The sequence below is a fragment of the Ylistrum balloti genome, unplaced genomic scaffold (genome assembly GCF_031769215.1).
Source record: "Ylistrum balloti isolate Yb309-2 unplaced genomic scaffold, AGI_CSIRO_Ybal_v1 Utg370114, whole genome shotgun sequence".
NCBI lineage: Eukaryota > Metazoa > Mollusca > Bivalvia > Pectinida > Pectinidae > Ylistrum > Ylistrum balloti.
In genome coordinates this window covers 785,357-805,297 of record NW_026782134.1, presented here as the reverse complement: position 1 = coordinate 805,297, position 19,941 = coordinate 785,357, and the positions used below count along the sequence as shown (strand labels likewise).

Genomic DNA, 19,941 nt, shown 5'->3' with positions numbered 1-19,941 from the left:
CTTACTTACAAGTGGTAACATCTTACTTACGAGTGGTAATATCTTGCGAGTGGTAATATCTTACTTACGAGTGGTAATATCTTACGAGTGGTAATATCTTACTTACGAGTGGTAATATCTTACTTACGAGTGGTAATATCTTACTTACGAGTGGTAATATCTTACTTACCTGTGGTAATATCTTACTTACGAGTGGTAATATCTTACTTACGAGTGGTAATATCTTACTTACGAGTGGTAATATCTTACTTACGAGTGGTAATATCTTACGGGTGGTAATATCTTACTTACCTGTGGTAATATCTTACTTACGAGTGGTAATATCTTACTTACGAGTGGTAATATCTTACTTACCTGTGGTAATATCTTACTTACGAGTGGTAATATCTTACTTACGAGTGGTAATATCTTACTTACCTGTGGTAATATCTTACTTACGAGTGGTAATATCTTACTTACGAGTGGTAATATCTTACTTACGAGTGGTAATATCTTACTTACGAGTGGTAAGATCTTACTTACGAGTGGTAATATCTTACTTACGAGTGGTAATATCTTACTTACGAGTGGTAATATCTTACTTACGGGTGGTAATATCTTACTTACGAGTGGTAATATCTTACTTACGAGTGGTAATATCTTACTTACGAGTGGTAATATCTTACAAGATAACGAAGATCGGCAAAAACACGTGTAATAGTTTTTTCTTGATGATAAACTTCTATGTCGTCTGGATGTCTGTTACACAGGAGCGTCTAGTGAATGTTCTATTTATTCGATTGCTATCCAAGGTCGCAAAGAGCTCTCTTTTCTGCCATACTCATGTAATGGTATACTGCCGACTCGTGTCGGTATCATCGACATCTTGCACGATTCCAAGCAAAAAATTATGACATATTTGAACATAATTTTCAACTTGATTAGAAGATATTAAATGAACCATGGAGTTATTAAAAAAAGCTCCAACAACTTTGATAAAAACCGTCTCCTGTTTCGTGAAATGCGATCTATATCCTAGTACCCAGTCAGTAATTTGCATCCACAACCTTTGGTGTTTACATGTCGCAGTTGATTCGATATTCAAGGGCCTGTTTCCATTATCACGATTATCATGCAAGTAGTGGTCAACTGACGGCCAAACTCATAACACGGGATTTCAAAAGATGCACGTTGATGCCAATCATGCTCCAAGTTTTTCGGTCGTCATAGTGATCTCATTGAGAGATATGCTATTTCTTCGTGTGATATGAAGGTGGACGTGTTTGATGCTTGTTAGTGTGCGGTGTTGTATACCTTGTTCTCATTTGAGAACCTGACATACTTGAGCAAGGTTTACATAGCATGTGTCATCGTTGATGAAGCAGAACACGCTTTCTCTTCCGGAACACTTGATCTTATCTTCTCCTTGTACTTTTCAAGGAGCCTCCGTGTCAATCTTTGTTTGGTTCATATTTTGCCCTGGTTTTATTGAATTTGAGTTTGGATTATGATTATGTTGACAGCGTGTTGGTATTTCCTTTTTGTTTTTCATTGGCTGCTTCTTGGTGATTTTGTAATCACCACAGTTTCGAATGCCGTCTTGTTTCCTTGACAACTGGCCAATTGGTCGATGCTCGCTCAGCAAAAATGAAATTATTTCTCTTGATTCTCTTGGCGTAATGATTCCGTTCATCCGAACTTACGGCGCAAAGCATAAGATATGGATATCCCTTAGAAATAGACCTAACCAGCCTAGAGTGCATCATACACAACGTGCACATAGATATCAATAAATTTTCTGCTAAAGTATGCTAAAACATATTTCACGCAAAATAATGCTCGCTGTATACTGTCTCAAATGAATACCAAGAGGCTAAATGCAACAGAAATATCAACATCTGTATAATCGACCACGAAGTAGAATATTCTCCTACACCCAGCATAGTGCTCTGTGTCTTAACCGAATCCAATATTTTTATGATGAAGCGGTCTACCGGTATTTCTCTTATTCCAATGTTTTGTGTTGTTATTGTTTTTCACTTGACGTTTTTATGAACACGACAATCTTTGGATCGATACTTGATGTCCATACAGACTAGTGTTCACTAAAAATAGATCTGTGTTTCTATTTTATCGTGAGGCTCAAACATGATGACGTCGCTATGTCGATTAGAATTGGCATCAAGGGACGTTTTCATGTTCCGTCTTGCACAATCGTGAGCAGAGATGTGTTGGAAAGTTTTGGTGTTATATACCCCGTGCACGTCCTGTAGATAGTTGTGGAGTCAGAACTGCTGTCTTAAATAACTATGTGGAAGGTACATGTTGTAGATAGTTGTGGGGTCAGCACTGCTGTGTTAAATAACTTTGTAGAGGGTACGGGTTGTAGATAGTTGTGGTCAGTACTGCTGTGTTAAATAACTATGTGGAGGGCACGGGTTGTAGATAGTTGTGGGTCAGTACTGCTGTGTTAAATAACTATGTAGAGGGTACGGGTTGTAGATAGTTGTGGGGTCAGTACTGCTGTGTTAAATAACTTTGTAGAGGGTACGTGTTGTAGATAGTTGTAGGTCAGTACTGCTGTGTTAGATATATGTATGGGGGGTACGGGATGTAGGTAGTTGTGGGGTCAGTACTGCTTTGTTAAAGATAGTCGTGGGGTCGGTACTGCTGTGTTAAATAACTATGTGGAGGGTACGGATGGTAGGTAGTTGTGGGGTCAGTACTGCTGTGTTAAATAACTATGTGGAGGGAACGGGTTGTAGATAGATGTCGGGTCAGTACTGCTGTGTTAAATAATTATGTGGAGGGTACGGGTTGTAGATAGTTGTCGGGTCAGTACTGTTGTGTTAAATAACTATGTAGAAGGTACGGGTTGTAGATAGTTGTGGGGCCAGAATTCTTTGTTGAGGGTAACTGTGTGTATACAGTACTGGAGTGTTAGATAACTGTGTGTATACAGTACTGGAGTGTTGGATAACTGTGTGTTTACAGTACTGGAGTGTTAGATAACTGTGTGTATACAGTACTGGAGTGTTAGAAAACTGTGTGTATACAGTACTGGAGTGTTAGATAACTGTGTGTATACAGTACTGGAGTGTTAGATAACTGTGTGTATATAGTACTGGAGTGTTAGATAACTGTGTGTATACAGTACTGGAGTGTTAGATAACTGTGTGTATACAGTACTGGAGTGTTAGATAACTGTGTGTATACAGTGATAGTACTGGAGTGTTAGATAACTGTGTGTATACAGTACTGGAGTGTTAGATAACTGTGTATACAGTGATAGTACTGGAGTGTTAGATAACTGTGTGTATACAGTGATAATACTGGAGTGTTAGATAACTGTGTGTATACAGTACTGAAGTATTAGATAACTGTGTGGATACAGTACTGGAGTGTTAGACAACTGTGTGTATACAGTACTGGAGTGTCAGATAACTGTGTGTATACAGTACTGGAGTGTCAGATAACTGTGTGTATACAGTACTGGAGTGTTAGATAACTGTGTGTATACAGTACTGGAGTGTTAGATAACTGTGTGTATACAGTACTGGAGTGTCAGAGAACTGTGTGTATACAGTACTGGAGTGTCAGATAACTGTGTGTATACAGTACTGGAGTGTTAGATAACTGTGTGTATACAGTACTAGAGTGTGAGATAACTGTGTGTATACAGTACTGGTGTGTCAGATGACTTTGTGTATACAGTACTGGAGTGTTAGATGACTGTGTGTATACAGTACTGGAGTGTTAGATAACTGTGTGTATACAGTACTGGAGTGTTAGATAACTGTGTGTATGCAGTACTGGAGTGTTAGATAACTGTGTGTATGCAGTACTGGAGTGTTAGATAACTGTGTGTATGCAGTACTGGAGTGTTAGATAACTGTGTGTATGCAGTACTGGAGTGTTAGATAACTGTGTGTATGCAGTACTGGAGTGTTAGATAACTGTGTGTATACAGTACTGGAGTGTTAGATAACTGTGTGTATACAGTACTGTGTGTATACAGTACTGGAGTGTGTGTATAGACTGGAACTGTGTGTATACAGTACTGGAGTGTAAGATAACTGTGTGTATACAGTACTGGAGTGTTAGATAACTGTGTGTATACAGTACTGGAGTGTTAGATAACTGTGTGTATACAGTACTGGAGTGTTAGATAACTGTGTGTATACAGTACTGGAGTGTTAGATAACTGTGTGTATACAGTACTGGAGTGTTAGATAACTGTGTGTATACAGTACTGGAGTGTTAGATAACTGTGTGTATACAGTACTGGAGTGTTAGATAACTGTGTGTATACAGTACTGGAGTGTTAGATAACTGTGTGTATACAGTACTGGAGTGTTAGATAACTGTGTGTATACAGTACTGGAGTGTTAGATAACTGTGTGTATACAGTACTGGAGTGTTAGATAACTGTGTGTATACAGTACTGGAGTGTTAGATAACTGTGTGTATACAGTACTGGAGTGTTAGATAACTGTGTGTATACAGTACTGGAGTGTTAGATAACTGTGTGTATACAGTACTGGAGTGTTAGATAACTGTGTGTATACAGTACTGGAGTGTTAGATAACTGTGTGTATGCAGTACTGGAGTGTTAGATAACTGTGTGTATGCAGTACTGGAGTGTTAGATAACTGGAGTGTTAGATAACTGTGTGTATACAGTACTGGAGTGTTAGATAACTGTGTGTATACAGTACTGGAGTGTTAGATAACTGTGTGTATACAGTACTGGAGTGTTAGATAACGGTGTGTATACAGTACTGGAGTGTTAGATAACTGTGTGTATACAGTACTAGAGTGTTCGATAACTCTGTGTATACAGAACTGGACTGTTAGATAACTCTGTGTATACAGTACTGGAGTGTTAGATAACTGTGTGTATACAGTACTGGAGTGTTAGATGTGTGTATGCTGTGTGTATGTGTGTACAGTACTGGAGTGTTAGATAACTGTGTGTATACAGTACTGGAGTGTTAGATAACTGTGTGTATACAGTACTGGAGTGTTAGATAACTGTGTGTACAGTACTGGAGTACTGTGTGTATACAGTATACAGTGTGTAACTGTGTGTATACAGTACTGGAGTGTTAGATAACTGTGTGTATACAGTACTGGAGTGTTAGATAACTGTGTGTATACAGTACTGGAGTGTTAGATAACTGTGTGTATACAGTACTGGAGTGTTAGATAACTGTGTGTATACAGTACTGGAGTGTTAGATAACTGTGTGTATACAGTACTGGAGTGTGTATACAGTACTAGTGTTAGATAACTGTGTGTATGTACTGGAGTGTTAGATAACTGTGTGTATACAGTACTGGAGTGTTAGATAACTGTGTGTATACAGTACTGGAGATGTGTGTATACAGTATAACTGTGTGTATACAGTACTGTGTGTAGTGTTAGATAACTGTGTGTATACAGTACTGGAGTGTTACTGTGAGTGTTAGATAACTGTGTGTATACAGTACTGGAGTGTTAGATAACTGTGTGTATACAGTACTGGAGTGTTAGATAACTGTGTGTATACAGTACTGGAGTGTTAGACAACTGTGTGTATACAGTACTGGAGTGTTAGATAACTGTGTGTATACAGTACTGGAGTGTTAGATAACTGTGTGTATACAGTACTGGAGTGTTAGATAACTGTGTGTATACAGTACTGGAGTGTTAGATAACTGTGTGTATACAGTACTGGAGTGTTAGAGTGTGTATACAGTACTGGAGTGTTAGATAACTGTGTGTATACAGTACTGGAACTGTGTGTATACAGTGTGTACTGGAGTGTTAGATAACTGTGTGTATACAGTACTGGAGTGTTAGACAGTGGAGTGTTAGATAACTGTGTGTATACAGTACTGGAGTGTTAGATAACTGTGTGTATACAGTACTGGAGTGTTAGATAACTGTGTGTATACAGTACTGGAGTGTTAGATAACTGTGTGTATACAGTACTGGAGTGTTAGATAACTGTGTGTATACAGTACTGGAGTGTTAGATAACTGTGTGTATACAGTACTGGAGTGTTAGATAACTGTGTGTATACAGTACTGGAGTGTTAGATAACTGTGTGTATACAGTACTGGAGTGTTAGACAACTGTGTGTATACAGTACTGGAGTGTTAGACAACTGTGTGTATACAGTACTGGAGTGTTAGATAACTGTGTGTATACAGTACTGGAGTGTTAGATAACTGTGTGTATACAGTACTGGAGTGTTAGATAACTGTGTGTATACAGTACTGGAGTGTTAGATAACTGTGTGTATACAGTACTGGAGTGTTAGATAACTGTGTGTATACAGTACTGGAGTGTTAGATAACTGTGTGTATACAGTACTGGAGTGTTAGATAACTGTTAGATAACTGTGTGTATACAGTACTGGAGTGTTAGATAACTGTGTGTATACAGTACTGGAGTGTTAGATAACTGTGTGTATACAGTACTGGAGTGTTAGATAACTGTGTGTATACAGTACTGGAGTGTTAGATAACTGTGTGTATGCAGTACTGGAGTGTTAGATAACTGTGTGTATACAGTGTCAGTATTGTAGTTAGATAACTGTTTAATGAACATTTTAGTTGCATCGACTATCGAAACGTTAAACGACTGTAGGGACGGTACGGTGTGTAGGCACGTATAGTACTTGTGGGGCAGTATTTGTGTATATTCAAGTACCCTTCGTCACTTCTGATTTGTATGTATCCAATACGCCAGAAAAAAATGTCACCCCTCAGTATTAATATATATCTATCGTATGGGTATGTCATGGGTAACTACAAGTTCCACATAGCATACTCCGTACACTTACCAATTAACGAAAGCGACCATATTTAGAATATCATCGCCCAGTGAAACCGCCCATGCAGGTGACATTCACATTAGGTACATACTAACGTTGTAAGCATAACCCATGAATGATATTATTGAAATTAAAAACTCGTAATCAAAATATTAATTCTATATTCTGTGTTGTTTATATTCTATATTTATACATGAATGCTGGAATCCTGCTACAAAAACAAAAACAAAAAAATCCTTACGCTAGGAAACATACTTACCCAACATATTTTCTTCAAAGACGGTAAATTATGGCGATAAGACGACAACTGTACAATTTGTAGGCGAGGGCAGATCGAGGCCCGTCAATCCCGAGATCTTTATTCTCTCACACATACTGTACAGTTTGTGAGAGAGGGCAGATCGAGGCCCGTCTTTATTCTCTCACACATACTGTACAGTTTGTGAGAGGGCAGATCAAGGCCCATCATGCCCGAGATACTTATTCTCTCCAACATACTGTACAGTTTGTGAGAGAGGGCAGATCGAGACCCGTCTTTATTCTCTCCAACATACTGTACAGTTTGTGAGAGAGGGCAGATCGAGGCCCATCTTTATTCTCTCCAACATACTGTACAGTTTGTGAGAGAGGGCAGATCGAGGCCCATCTTTATTCTCTCCAACATACTGTACAGTTTGTGACTAAAGGTGGACCTCCTTTGTATTAATATAGAACATTTTTATCTAAATTTGAAAATTGATTCCACAAAATTTGTCTCAGACAACTGATTTAAATCCATTAAAGTGTAATTTACCATTGTTCTTTAAAATGTATACGACGGTTCTACTTACGTGCGTTAAACCAAATCAACGTTATTTATCACTCATAACACAGCCCAATGTAACAGCACACTGATACCATGAGATGTGTTACACATGATGAAAACATTGATATGGTGAAACACAAAGAGCTTCTTAGTTCACTTCTTTTAATTCAATTTCCTGGTGTCCTCCGACAGCAGGGCATTCCTTCCACAGGCTTCATCTTTCAAATGATGGATTTGAATGATACAAATATGTGATGTTTTATATTTACAAAAAGATATTTGTAACGAAAGAACAAGTAAGGATGTGGTCAAAATGTGACAAAAGGGAAGTATTTCTTCATTTTTAGGTGAATTAAAAATCATGTGAAATCCAGAAATGTCTACAAAACCAAGAGTTAAGAGTAGAATGTTATATTCTAATAAACCAGAGTTTCTGCCTCTCTCTCTCTTTCACTACACTCGCATGGATTTCGTGAGATTACTGTTTACTGAAAGTAGTTCCCATCATCTTCAAAACAGTGGGAAAAAATGAAATTCCCCAAACGCTATAGAGCTTAACATGAATACCAGTAGTATATATTTTTCTAGGAAATTATGTAACCGGTCATCTGTTCTTGGAATAAATTGTATTAAACAGTAATCATGTTTTCGTTTTGACAATGTGTGATTTCATTAAACCCGTTATTTTGAAACATAACAGTCTACTAGTATACTTGTTTTACTTTGTTGTTTTTATCCAGATGAAGACAATACAGTGACCAAGCCTTTATCTGTCTTATAACTGACTGTCCTATAAGTGAGTCACAGGTAACATATAGAACAGTTACAGGTAATATGTAGAACAATTACAGGTAAGAAATAGAACAGTTACAGGTAACATATAGAACAATTACAGGTAACATACAGAACAGTTAAAGGTAACATATAGAACAGTTACAAATAACATATAGAACAGTTATAGGTAACATATAGAACAGTTATAGGTAACATATAGAACAGTTACAGGTAATATGTAGAACAATTACAGGTAAGAAATAGAACAGTTACAGGTAACATATAGAACAATTACAGGTAACATACAGAACAGTTAAAGGTAACATATAGAACAGTTACAAATAACATATAGAACAGTTATAGGTAACATATAGAACAGTTACGGCAACATATAGAACAGTTACAGGTAACATATAGAACAGTTACAGGTAACATATAGGACAGTTACAGGTAACATATAGAACAGTTAATGTAACATATAGGACAGTTACAGGTAACATATAGAACAGTTACAGGTAACATATAGAACAGTTAATGTAACATATAGAACAGTTACAGGTAACATATAGAATAGTTACAGGTAACATATAGGACAGTTACAGGTAACATATAGGACAGTTACAGGTAACATATAGAACAGTTACAGGTAACATATAGGACAGTTACAGGTAACATATAGAACAGTTAATGTAACATATAGAACAGTTACAGGTAACATATAGAACAGTTACAGGTAACATATAGGACAGTTGCAGGTAACATATAGAACAATTATAGGTAAGAAATAGAACAGTTACAGGTAACATATAGAAAAGTTACATGTAACATACAGAACTGTTACAGGTAGCATAAAGAACAGTTACATGTAATATATAGAACAGTTTAGGTTACAGGCTTGGTTAAAGTACGAAAAAACAACAGATGACATCACAACCATGTTGTAACGCTTGTACATTAACATCTATGGGGGTAATGGCGCGATTGGTGACATATTGGAACAATAATTCACAAGGACATGGTGAACGGTTTTCACGGTGAATATCGCGTGTGACAGAAAGTTTCATAATCGGCACGCGGTATTTTGGTGATTTCTTTGATTCTCTCAACACGGTTGTTACACGAGAAAGAAAGTACAAAACTAGAGCGGAACTGGAACGTTACATACCTCCCTGTGACTGATACAGAACATAGACAAGACATTAAATACCAATGTACTGTCCTCCATGTAAATATAAACACACAAAATACATCAACATTACATTGAACAAAGAGCGAATGTTTACATTTAATTACTCAACACATGGCTTTAGAGCATAACACTGTGACCCCAGATTTCAGACAATTTACTTTGTTTTGTTACTTTCAATACTCTACCTCTAGCCTATGTCATTGTAGGTTTTAGTTATCTGACCTCTAGCCTATGTCATTGTAGGTTTTAGTTATCTGACCTCTAGCGTATGTCATTGTAGGTTTAAGCTATCTGACCTCTAGCCTATGTCATTGTAGGTTTAAGCTATCTGACCTCTAGCCTATGTCATTGTAGGTTTAATCTATCTGACCTCTAGCCTATGTCATTGTAGGTTTTAGCAATCTGACTTCTAGCCTATGTCATTGTAGGTTTTAGCTATCTGACCTCTAGCCTATATCATTGTAGGGTTATCTATCTGACCTCTAACCTATGTCATTGTAGGTTTTAGCTAGCTGACCTCTAGCCTATGTCATTGTAGGTTTAAGCTATCTGACCTCTAGCCTATGTCATTGTAGGTTTTAGCTACTTGACTTCTAGCCTATGTCATGTAGGTTTCAGATATCAACCTTTAGCCTATGTCATTGCAGGTTTAAGCTATCTGACCTCTAGCCTAAGTCATTGTAGGTTTTAGCTATCTGACCTCTAGCCTATGTCATTGTAGGTTTTAGCTATCTGACCTCTAGCCTATGTCAATGTAGGTTTTAGCTAGCTGACCTCTAGCCTATGTCATTGTAGGTTTTAGCTAGCTGACCACTAGCCTATGTCATTGTAGGTTTTAGCTATTTGACCTCTAGCAAATGTCATTGTAGGTTTTAGCTATTTGACCTCTAGCCTATGTCATTGTAGGTTTTAGCAATCTGACCTCTAGCCTATTTCATTGTAGGTTTATCTATCTGACCTCTAGCCAATGGCATGTAGGTTTTAGCTATTTGACCTCTACCCTATGTCATTGTAGGTTTTAGCTAGCTGACCTCTAGCCTATGTCATTGTAGGTTTTAGCTTTTTGACCTCTAGCCTATGTCATTGTAGGTTTTAGCTATTTGACCTCTAGCCAATGTCATGGTAGGTTTTAGCTATTTGATCTCTAGCCTATGTCATGAAGGTTTTAGCTATCTGATCTACTGAATTATACCTTTTGGAAACACACGGGGAACGTTATTTGGATATGATGTTCAGTACTCTTTTTACAGCATTTTTAAAAATGTCATGAAAAGAAAGGTATCGTGTATGTCCGATGTCTTTTCAAATAAAAAGATTATTTCAATATGTTTCAAAGGTGATAACCTAAGATAATATTAAAAATATTTTATTTAATAAGTCAGCCTTATAGGTCTCTTCAACAGGTGTGTTGATACATGTCTATAACAGAGCAACAAATTGTTTCCACACAACGTCGTACATTAGTACGCTCTAGTAACAGACAAATCAAGCAGGTGTTCGACTATAATTTTATGACAGTGTCCTTGAAATTATTGTTTATTAAACATGTTTCATCATATCCTAGATCACATTGAAGATATTTAAATATTTAGCACAGCACTGATTTCTATACAATTATTTCTTATCGATCACCAACGTAAAAGTTGATGGTAACAACATAATGATTGTTATGAACTCTTATCTGTGCCATCTTACAAGAGCACAAAATTTAAAATGAAAGGAACGAGAACAAGAAAAAAACTGAGAAGGAACGTTATAGGAAGGAGATAAAAACATACTTACTTGTACAGGTTCCTAAACAACACAGACATCACAGCGGCACCGAGACCTGTACCGGAAATCATTATCATTTCCGCTATCTGTCGTTTCCGACGGAAGTAACGTCCAACAATGATATTGGCAGAAGTAAGAGTAATACCACTTCCCAATGAAAGCACGACACAATGACTGATAAACAACTGATCCATTTCTGTTGAGAAGGCTAAAAACAAGCACCCAAGGGAACAGATAAGGCCCCCAATGACGGCGTACAGTCTTGGGCTTTTTCGTTGACAGATCGTAGCAATGACAGGCGAAAGGAACAACGTGATGCTGACACCGACACTCCCAAGCCATGCTGGAACAAACAAAACAGAGCATAAATTAGCGAGCAATCATCCTTAATCATCCTTTATCCAGAGCATAGATCAACGAACACTCACTCTACATCCAGAACATAGATTAGCGAACACTCACCGTTTATCCAGAACATACATTGACGCACAATCACTCTAAATGGAGAAAACAGTTAAGCACAGTCACGTTTTAACGAACACACATATTAACATACAATCACTGTTTAACGAGCACACATAACACACAATCACTGTTTAACGAGCACACATAACACACAATCACTGATTAACGAGCACACATAACACACAATCACTGTTTAACGAGCACACATAACACACAATCACTGATTAACGAGCACACATAACACACAATCACTGTTTAACGAGCACACATAACACACAATCACTGTTTAACGAGCACACATAACACACAATCACTGATTAACGAGCACACATAACACACAATCACTGTTTAACGAGCACACATAACACACAATCACTGTTTAACGAGCACACATAACACACAATCACTGTTTAACGAGCACACATAACACACAATCACTGTTAAACGAACACACATATTAACATACAATCACTGTTTAACGAGCACACATAACACGCAATCACTGTTTAACGAGCACACATAACACACAATCACTGTTTAACGAGCACACATAACACACAATCACTGTTTAACGAACACACATAACACGCAATCACTGTTTAACGAACACACATAACACGCAATCACTGTTTAACGAGCACACATAACACACAATCACTGTTTAACGAGCACACATAACACACAATCACTGTTTAACGAGCACACATAACACACAATCACTGTTTAACGAGCACACATAACACACAATCACTGTTTAACGAGCACACATAACACACAATCACTGTTTAACGAGCACACATAACACACAATCACTGTTTAACGAGCACACATAACACACAATCACTGTTTAACGAGCACACATAACACACAATCAGTGTTTAACGAGCACACATAACACACAATCACTGTTTAACGAGCACACATAACACACAATCAGTGTTTAACGAGCACACATAACACACAATCACTGTTTAACGAGCACACATAACACGCAATCACTGTTTAACGAGCACACATAACACACAATCACTGTTTAACGAGCACACATAACACACAATCACTGCTTAACGAGCGCACATAACACACAATCACTGTTTAACGAACACACATATTAACATACAATCACTGTTTAACGAGCACACATAACACGCAATCACTGTTTAACGAGCACACATAACACACAATCACTGTTTAACGAGCACACATAACACACAATCACTGTTTAACGAGCACACATAACACACAATCACTGTTTAACGAGCACACATAACACACAATCACTGTTTAACGAGCACACATAACACACAATCAGTGTTTAACGAGCACACATAACACACAATCACTGTTTAACGAGCACACATAACACGCAATCACTGTTTAACGAGCACACATAACACACAATCACTGTTTAACGAGCACACATAACACACAATCACTGTTTAACGAGCACACATAACACACAATCACTGTTTAACGAGCACACATAACACACAATCACTGTTTAACGAGCACACATAACACGCAATCACTGTTTAACGAGCACACATAACACACAATCACTGTTTAACGAGCACACATAACACGCAATCACTGTTTAACGAGCACACATAACACACAATCACTGTTTAACGAACACACATAACACACAATCACTGTTTAACGAGCACACATAACACACAATCACTGTTTAACGAGCACACATAACACGCAATCACTGTTTAACGAGCACACATAACACACAATCACTGTTTAACGAACACACATAACACGCAATCACTGTTTAACGAGCACACATAACACACAATCACTGTTTAACGAACACACATATTAACATACAATCACTGTTTAATCACTTATCAAATTACATTTGATAACTTCGAAATAAGGGTTACATATGTAATTAACGAAATGTATTAATAATAAAATACAAACGACATTTCCACGTAGCGGCTAAGTTATAACCAAGACATAGTTCACCATGTGTGAATATCAAGTCACTCGAGTTCATTTTAATGCCTCGGTTATTTCTTTATTTATCTGTTATTATTCTTTTTTTTTTTCTCCTTCTTCTTCTTCATTGTTTTGTTTATAAGCTTATCATTCTGTGGTTAGTACAGGTAAGATGCATTGTCCATCAGACGCCATTGGGAAATCTACTTACATATGCTTAGGCAAATTCAGCGCATTTTGACAACACTGACCTGTATCCCACCAGTTCATTTTAAGTGCATGTTATTTAGTAAAATAGGGCATGATGTCTTGCCCACGGACACAATCACTGTAATATAACTGAAGAAGACATATTTATATCAACATTATCTATACTTTCTTCGAATTCACGTGATCATATTTCTACTATAACAACTATATACAAAAATCCATGTCGTCCTAACGGGTGATATTTTAATTATCTTTCATATCGACAGTACACTTCCAACTAGTAACAGTGTAATGGTTCTCTGTTTTAAGTACATGTTCTACAAAGTAGGACATTATTGTGTTACTTTAATTGCGCATGTCCGATGTGCAAGTTTATTTACCTGTGTATTCCTGATAGTTAAAACATCATCTTGATGAACTCATCGATTTCAGTGTTTAATGGCCATACTCACGACCCCAATGGCCAGCGCTGCCAGATGAAGCTACATTGCACCTAAACTTCTGACATGAAAAACACCAAGATGCCTTCGTCTGCTTCTCTTTTAATTCGTCTGACCTATGTATTTACTAGCGCAAGATACGACTGTAACGAGGTGTCCGTCGTCCGCTCGCTGTCCGTATTTCAGACTGCAAGACTTCTTCTATTTACTGTCTAAACTTAATACCATCATTACTGCACTTTGTTTCTTGTCTTAACAGTGCTGAGTAGAACACACTGTAAAGATTTATTGAAGATTTTTCCAACAAGAAAATTTAAAAATAACAGTGATGCATGACAAGAAACTCACACAAAACGAGCATACAAGTGTGTAAATATCAAAGGTGGTCACGTGTAATGTTGTTCGAGCAAGTAAACTGACAGACAATCGAAAGGATAAAATTCTAACATCTGTTGACGACCGACACAGTCTCGGTACAAAAGGGTCGGCGTTAACTGAACACGTAGAATATAAATCGATAAAAATGGCCTACATTATTGTGAATAACTGCCTGGCAGTCAATTACGACTTAAAATTAAAGCTGTCAATAGATTTACCAAAATGTCTTGTATGGGAAATCTCGAAAACCGCTGATAACATGCATAGACCGATTGTTTGATATCATAATAAAATGGTTTCTCCAACAGTTTAGATATGTCAACAATCCTACACTGATCAAACATTAGTAGGGACGACCTTATTTCTCCGGCGAGGTGTTTTACTTTCCTTTGACCTCTCCATGTCTCTCATTAGGAAAGATACCTCTACAGTGTTAACACTTCTTGTCCTCACACGCGATACTTTTCTGTCGTCTTCTTTTGAACTCCTTGTGTTTCCACACCAGTGAGGCCACCAACACCTTGCTTTAAACTCTAACACCCATCGTCTCCCTATACGAGTAGTTCTATTTGCTAATGATTCTACTGATGATGAAACAGAAGATTCACTCTTTGTATGAGTGAAACCTCTTGGTAGGGTACATCTATTATGAAAATGAATATGGGAGCTAGTCATACTTCGGGTCGTCCTTTTTCCCCTGAAATGTTGGGACAAATTACATTTAAAGAAATGTATTATCTTAAACTTACTTATTCTGACACAATTGTTTTACGATTTAATCAAATTCATCGGTTGATGCTACAATAAGTTAATATGGTCTATGGTTATTTTATGGCAAAACACATAAATACAAACTAGTGCTCTTGGCTGTGTAATGGAAAGACCAAGTATATACACTTTATATTCAGTTATATCTTGGGAGCTAAACTTATCAATTATGATCTGAAATCTGAAATCCAGCTCAGTAACATTTAATGGATCTGAAATTCGGCTCAGTAACATTTGATGGATCTGAAATTCAGCTCAGTAACATTTGATGGATCTGAAATTCGGCTCAGTAAAATTTGATGGATCTGAAATTCAGCGCAGTTACAACTGATATGTTCGAGAAGGCAATTTAATTTGAACAAATAATATTTGTTTCACGTTTGTTCCAAGTGGGTTTTTCCTCTCCAAATCAAATTTTAAAATCATTTATGAATAAAGATATATCTAAATATGAGGAAAGGCGATGGGAGAAGTATTTTTAAAAGGCTCTATCTGACACACAATTGTCTACATCGTACACAAACATTTAAATACAGACATCAGTGAACTATATCGACGATCATTGTAACTCTTTAACTATGGAATAGCTGCAGCATATGTTGTAAGACGTTTTATGAATAGTGCTAATTTGTTAGGCCATGAATGTAATAAATCATATGACTATGAATACATTACCAGTTATTGAACTCTAACATCGATTTCTCTCCATACGAGTGAGACCTTTGTCACCTTCCTTTGACCTCTAACACCCATTCTCTCCCCATACGAGTGAGTCCTATGTCACCTTCCCTTTCCCTCTAAAAAACATTCTCTCCCCATACAAGTCAGACATATGTCACCCTCCTCTAACCTCTAACACCCATTCTCTCCCCATACGACTGAGGCCTATTTAATGTGACTTACTTTACATAGAGCAGTCTACCCTATCTTCCTCTTTCCTTTTACATGGTTTTTATTCTACCCTCTATCCCTCTCCCTTTAACTGTATTCTATCTTGTATTCATCTTTCTCCACCACCTCACAAAGAACATTCTCTCCTACCTTATATTCACTTTGCTTTATAGCAAATATTCTATTCTCTATTCCCCTAAGCATTAAAATGCTATTTTATTCTCTATTCCTGTTCCCTTTATAAAGTATATATTCCCTTTGTTTTATCCTATATTCCCAACAGATCATATTCTACCATCCACCCCCTTCCTGAATAGGGAACATTTTCTATTCCCTTCTCTCCATTAGAGAGACGGTCCTACTCTGTTTCTCGTTGCAGAATTCCGGGGTTATTTTCCTCGTCCTTTGCAATGCAGTTACCACAAATACAACAACCGCATCATGCAGCTACAAATATTCCTATGAAAACGTCTGTCTCCTCACCTGTCTCTTCTGTAAGTGTACACAAAACACCCCGTCTTTTTCCCCTTCCCCGTAACTATACTCAAGTTCCTAGCATGCTGGAGTCGTGCATTGAAATCCCGAAGCACGACCCGCAAGACTGAAGCATCTTCAACAGCGACTTGACATTGACAATATCTAGGTTAGTTGGTCACGAGTTCGATCGATATTTCCACAAGATACGGAATTTTTAACTCCCTAGAATATATAACTGTTCAGACGTGTATGATAATAGAATAAAACGTACGAGCTACAGAGAGTCACAGAAAAACTACAGACTTGTTACACCGTGACTAAGTCACACAAAAACTACAGACTTGTAACACCAGTCACACATAACCTACAGACTTGTAACACCGTGACAAAGTAACACAAAAACTACAGACTTGGAACACCAAAGTCACACAAAAACTACAGACTTGTAACACCAAAGTCACACATAACCTACAGACTTGTAACACCGTGACAAAGTAACACAAAAACTACAGACTTGTAACACCAAAGTCACACATAAAATACAGACTTGTAACACCGTGACTAAGTCACACAAAACCTACAGACTTGTAACAGCAGTCACACATAGCCTACAGACTTGTAACACCAGTTACACAAAATCTACAGACTTGTAACACCAGTCACACAAAATCTACAGACTTGTGACACCAGTCACACAAAATCTACAGACTTGTAACACCGTGACTAAGTAACACAAAATCTACAGACTTGTAACACCAGTCACACATAACCTACAGACTTGTAACACCGTGACAAAGTAACACAAAAACTACAGACTTGGAACACCAAAGTCACACAAAAACTACAGACTTGTAACACCAAAGTCACACATAACCTACAGACTTGTAACACCGTGACAAAGTAACACAAAAACTACAGACTTGTAACACCAAAGTCACACATAAAATACAGACTTGTAACACCGTGACTAAGTCACACAAAACCTACAGACTTGTAACAGCAGTCACACATAACCTACAGACTTGTAACACCAGTTACACAAAATCTACAGACTTGTAACACCAGTCACACAAAATCTACAGACTTGTGACACCAGTCACACAAAATCTACAGACTTGTAACACCGTGACAATGTCACACAAAATCTACAGACTTGTAACACCGTGACTAAGTAACACAAAATCTACAGACTTGTAACACCAGTCACACAAAACCTACAGACTTGTAACACCGTGACAAAGTAACACAAAAACTACAGACTTGGAACACCAAAGTCACACAAAAACTACAGACTTGTAACACCAAAGTCACACATAACCTACAGACTTGTAACACCGTGACAAAGTAACACAAAAACTACAGACTTGTAACACCAAAGTCACACATAACCTACAGACTTGTAACACCGTGACTAAGTCACACAAAACCTACAGACTTGTAACAGCAGTCACACATAACCTACAGACATGTAACACCAGTTACACAAAATCTACAGACTTGTAACACCAGTCACACAAAATCTACAGACTTGTGACACTAGTCACACAAAATCTACAGACTTGTAACACCGTGACAATGTCACACAAAATCTACAGACTTGTAACACCGTGACTAAGTAACACAAAATCTACAGACTTGTAACACCAGTCACACATAACCTACAGACTTGTAACACCGTGACTAAGTCACACAAAATCTACAGACTTGTAACACTAGTCACACAAAATCTACAGACTTGTTACACCAAAGTCACACAAAAATTAGACTTGTAACACCGTGACATAGTCACATAGGGACTGCAGACTTGTAGACCATGACCAAAGCCAACTTGGTCTTGACATCTTGAAACGGGAAGTGGAGCGTAAACCTTCAAACGCTAGAGAGTCTCGATCACAGTCACCACTTACGTCACAGGTAAATCGGACAGGTTGTATTGTGATACTTTCTACATTTACAGAATTGCACATGTCCCTGCTCATCGCCATCTGTAATAGTGTCTGATAATAAATCAGTGTTACCCAATGAAAATCGTTCTAAAACGTCAAAATGTTGAAATCTTTTTACGTGTAATTTTTAAAAAGGTCAGATAGAAATTCGACTCTTCTGCTCCGTCACCAGGTTATCTGATCAATTTCGCACAATGTGATATACGTAATTTAGAACATGTAAAAGTGTTTCCATTTTTAAACTTAAATAAAGACACCAAGTTGAAACATGCAAACGTAAAATTAAGTCACATCTGACACAAGACGTTGGATTAAAATCAAGACGACTATATTTCAAAAGATCCAATAATAAGTATTAACGAGATGATGTTTCTATATATGAAGCACTGTGCAGACGTTCGATCGATAATCGATATACCTATGTACTAGTTCTAAAATCTAATAATGGGCGGTCATCAAGCTTAATACACTGATTCTAATTTAGTAACGATGGTCACTAACCATGAACCGGTCAGTTATTATCTATCTCGGTGTCCAGTAGAGTACTCACTCTCGGTGTAAACCCGGGAATAGCGCTCTCTGACGTCATCATTCGTATGGAACAACTGACTTATCAGTAAACAATGACGTCACACGATTGAGAGCTGCTATTTTTGGTTGTATACAAAAGGAGACTAATTAACGATACATACCATTAAAGCTCTAGGCAATAATATATGTATTCATTTAGATTTTATCATTGTGTTCATGTCTATAAACCTCAGGAACAAGCCCGAAGTATGAAGTTTTAGTATTTTCTCGTCTTCGTGTTCATTAATTTTCTTGTATTGACAAGTAAATAAATTACGACGTAATCAGCATTCACCTACGGAAATCTGCTTGTGGAAAACATCACTCCAATATTCTCTGACAAACATCTGTAAAATAGTGGTAATATATTTTTTTTTTATCAAATGTCGAAATCTTATGATATGGCTATTGTTAACCCATTTGTTTTTCTAGACAACATCAAAACTAGATATGTACAACTAAGTAAAAAATAGAGTGTGTAACATTGTGAAATCTGATATATAA

At 37.3% G+C, this 19,941-nt stretch overlaps 1 protein-coding gene across 1 annotated transcript in view; it reads right to left on the bottom strand.

The window, feature by feature from the left end:
• The window catches only part of LOC132550249 (monocarboxylate transporter 2-like), a 34,883-nt gene that overhangs the window by 4,982 nt on the left and 9,960 nt on the right, over positions 1 to 19,941 (bottom strand). The window contains exon 2 of the mRNA XM_060214293.1: positions 11,352 to 11,685. Coding sequence (XP_060070276.1) covers positions 11,352 to 11,685 — 334 coding nt within the window. The remainder of the gene's footprint in view (positions 1 to 11,351; positions 11,686 to 19,941) is intronic.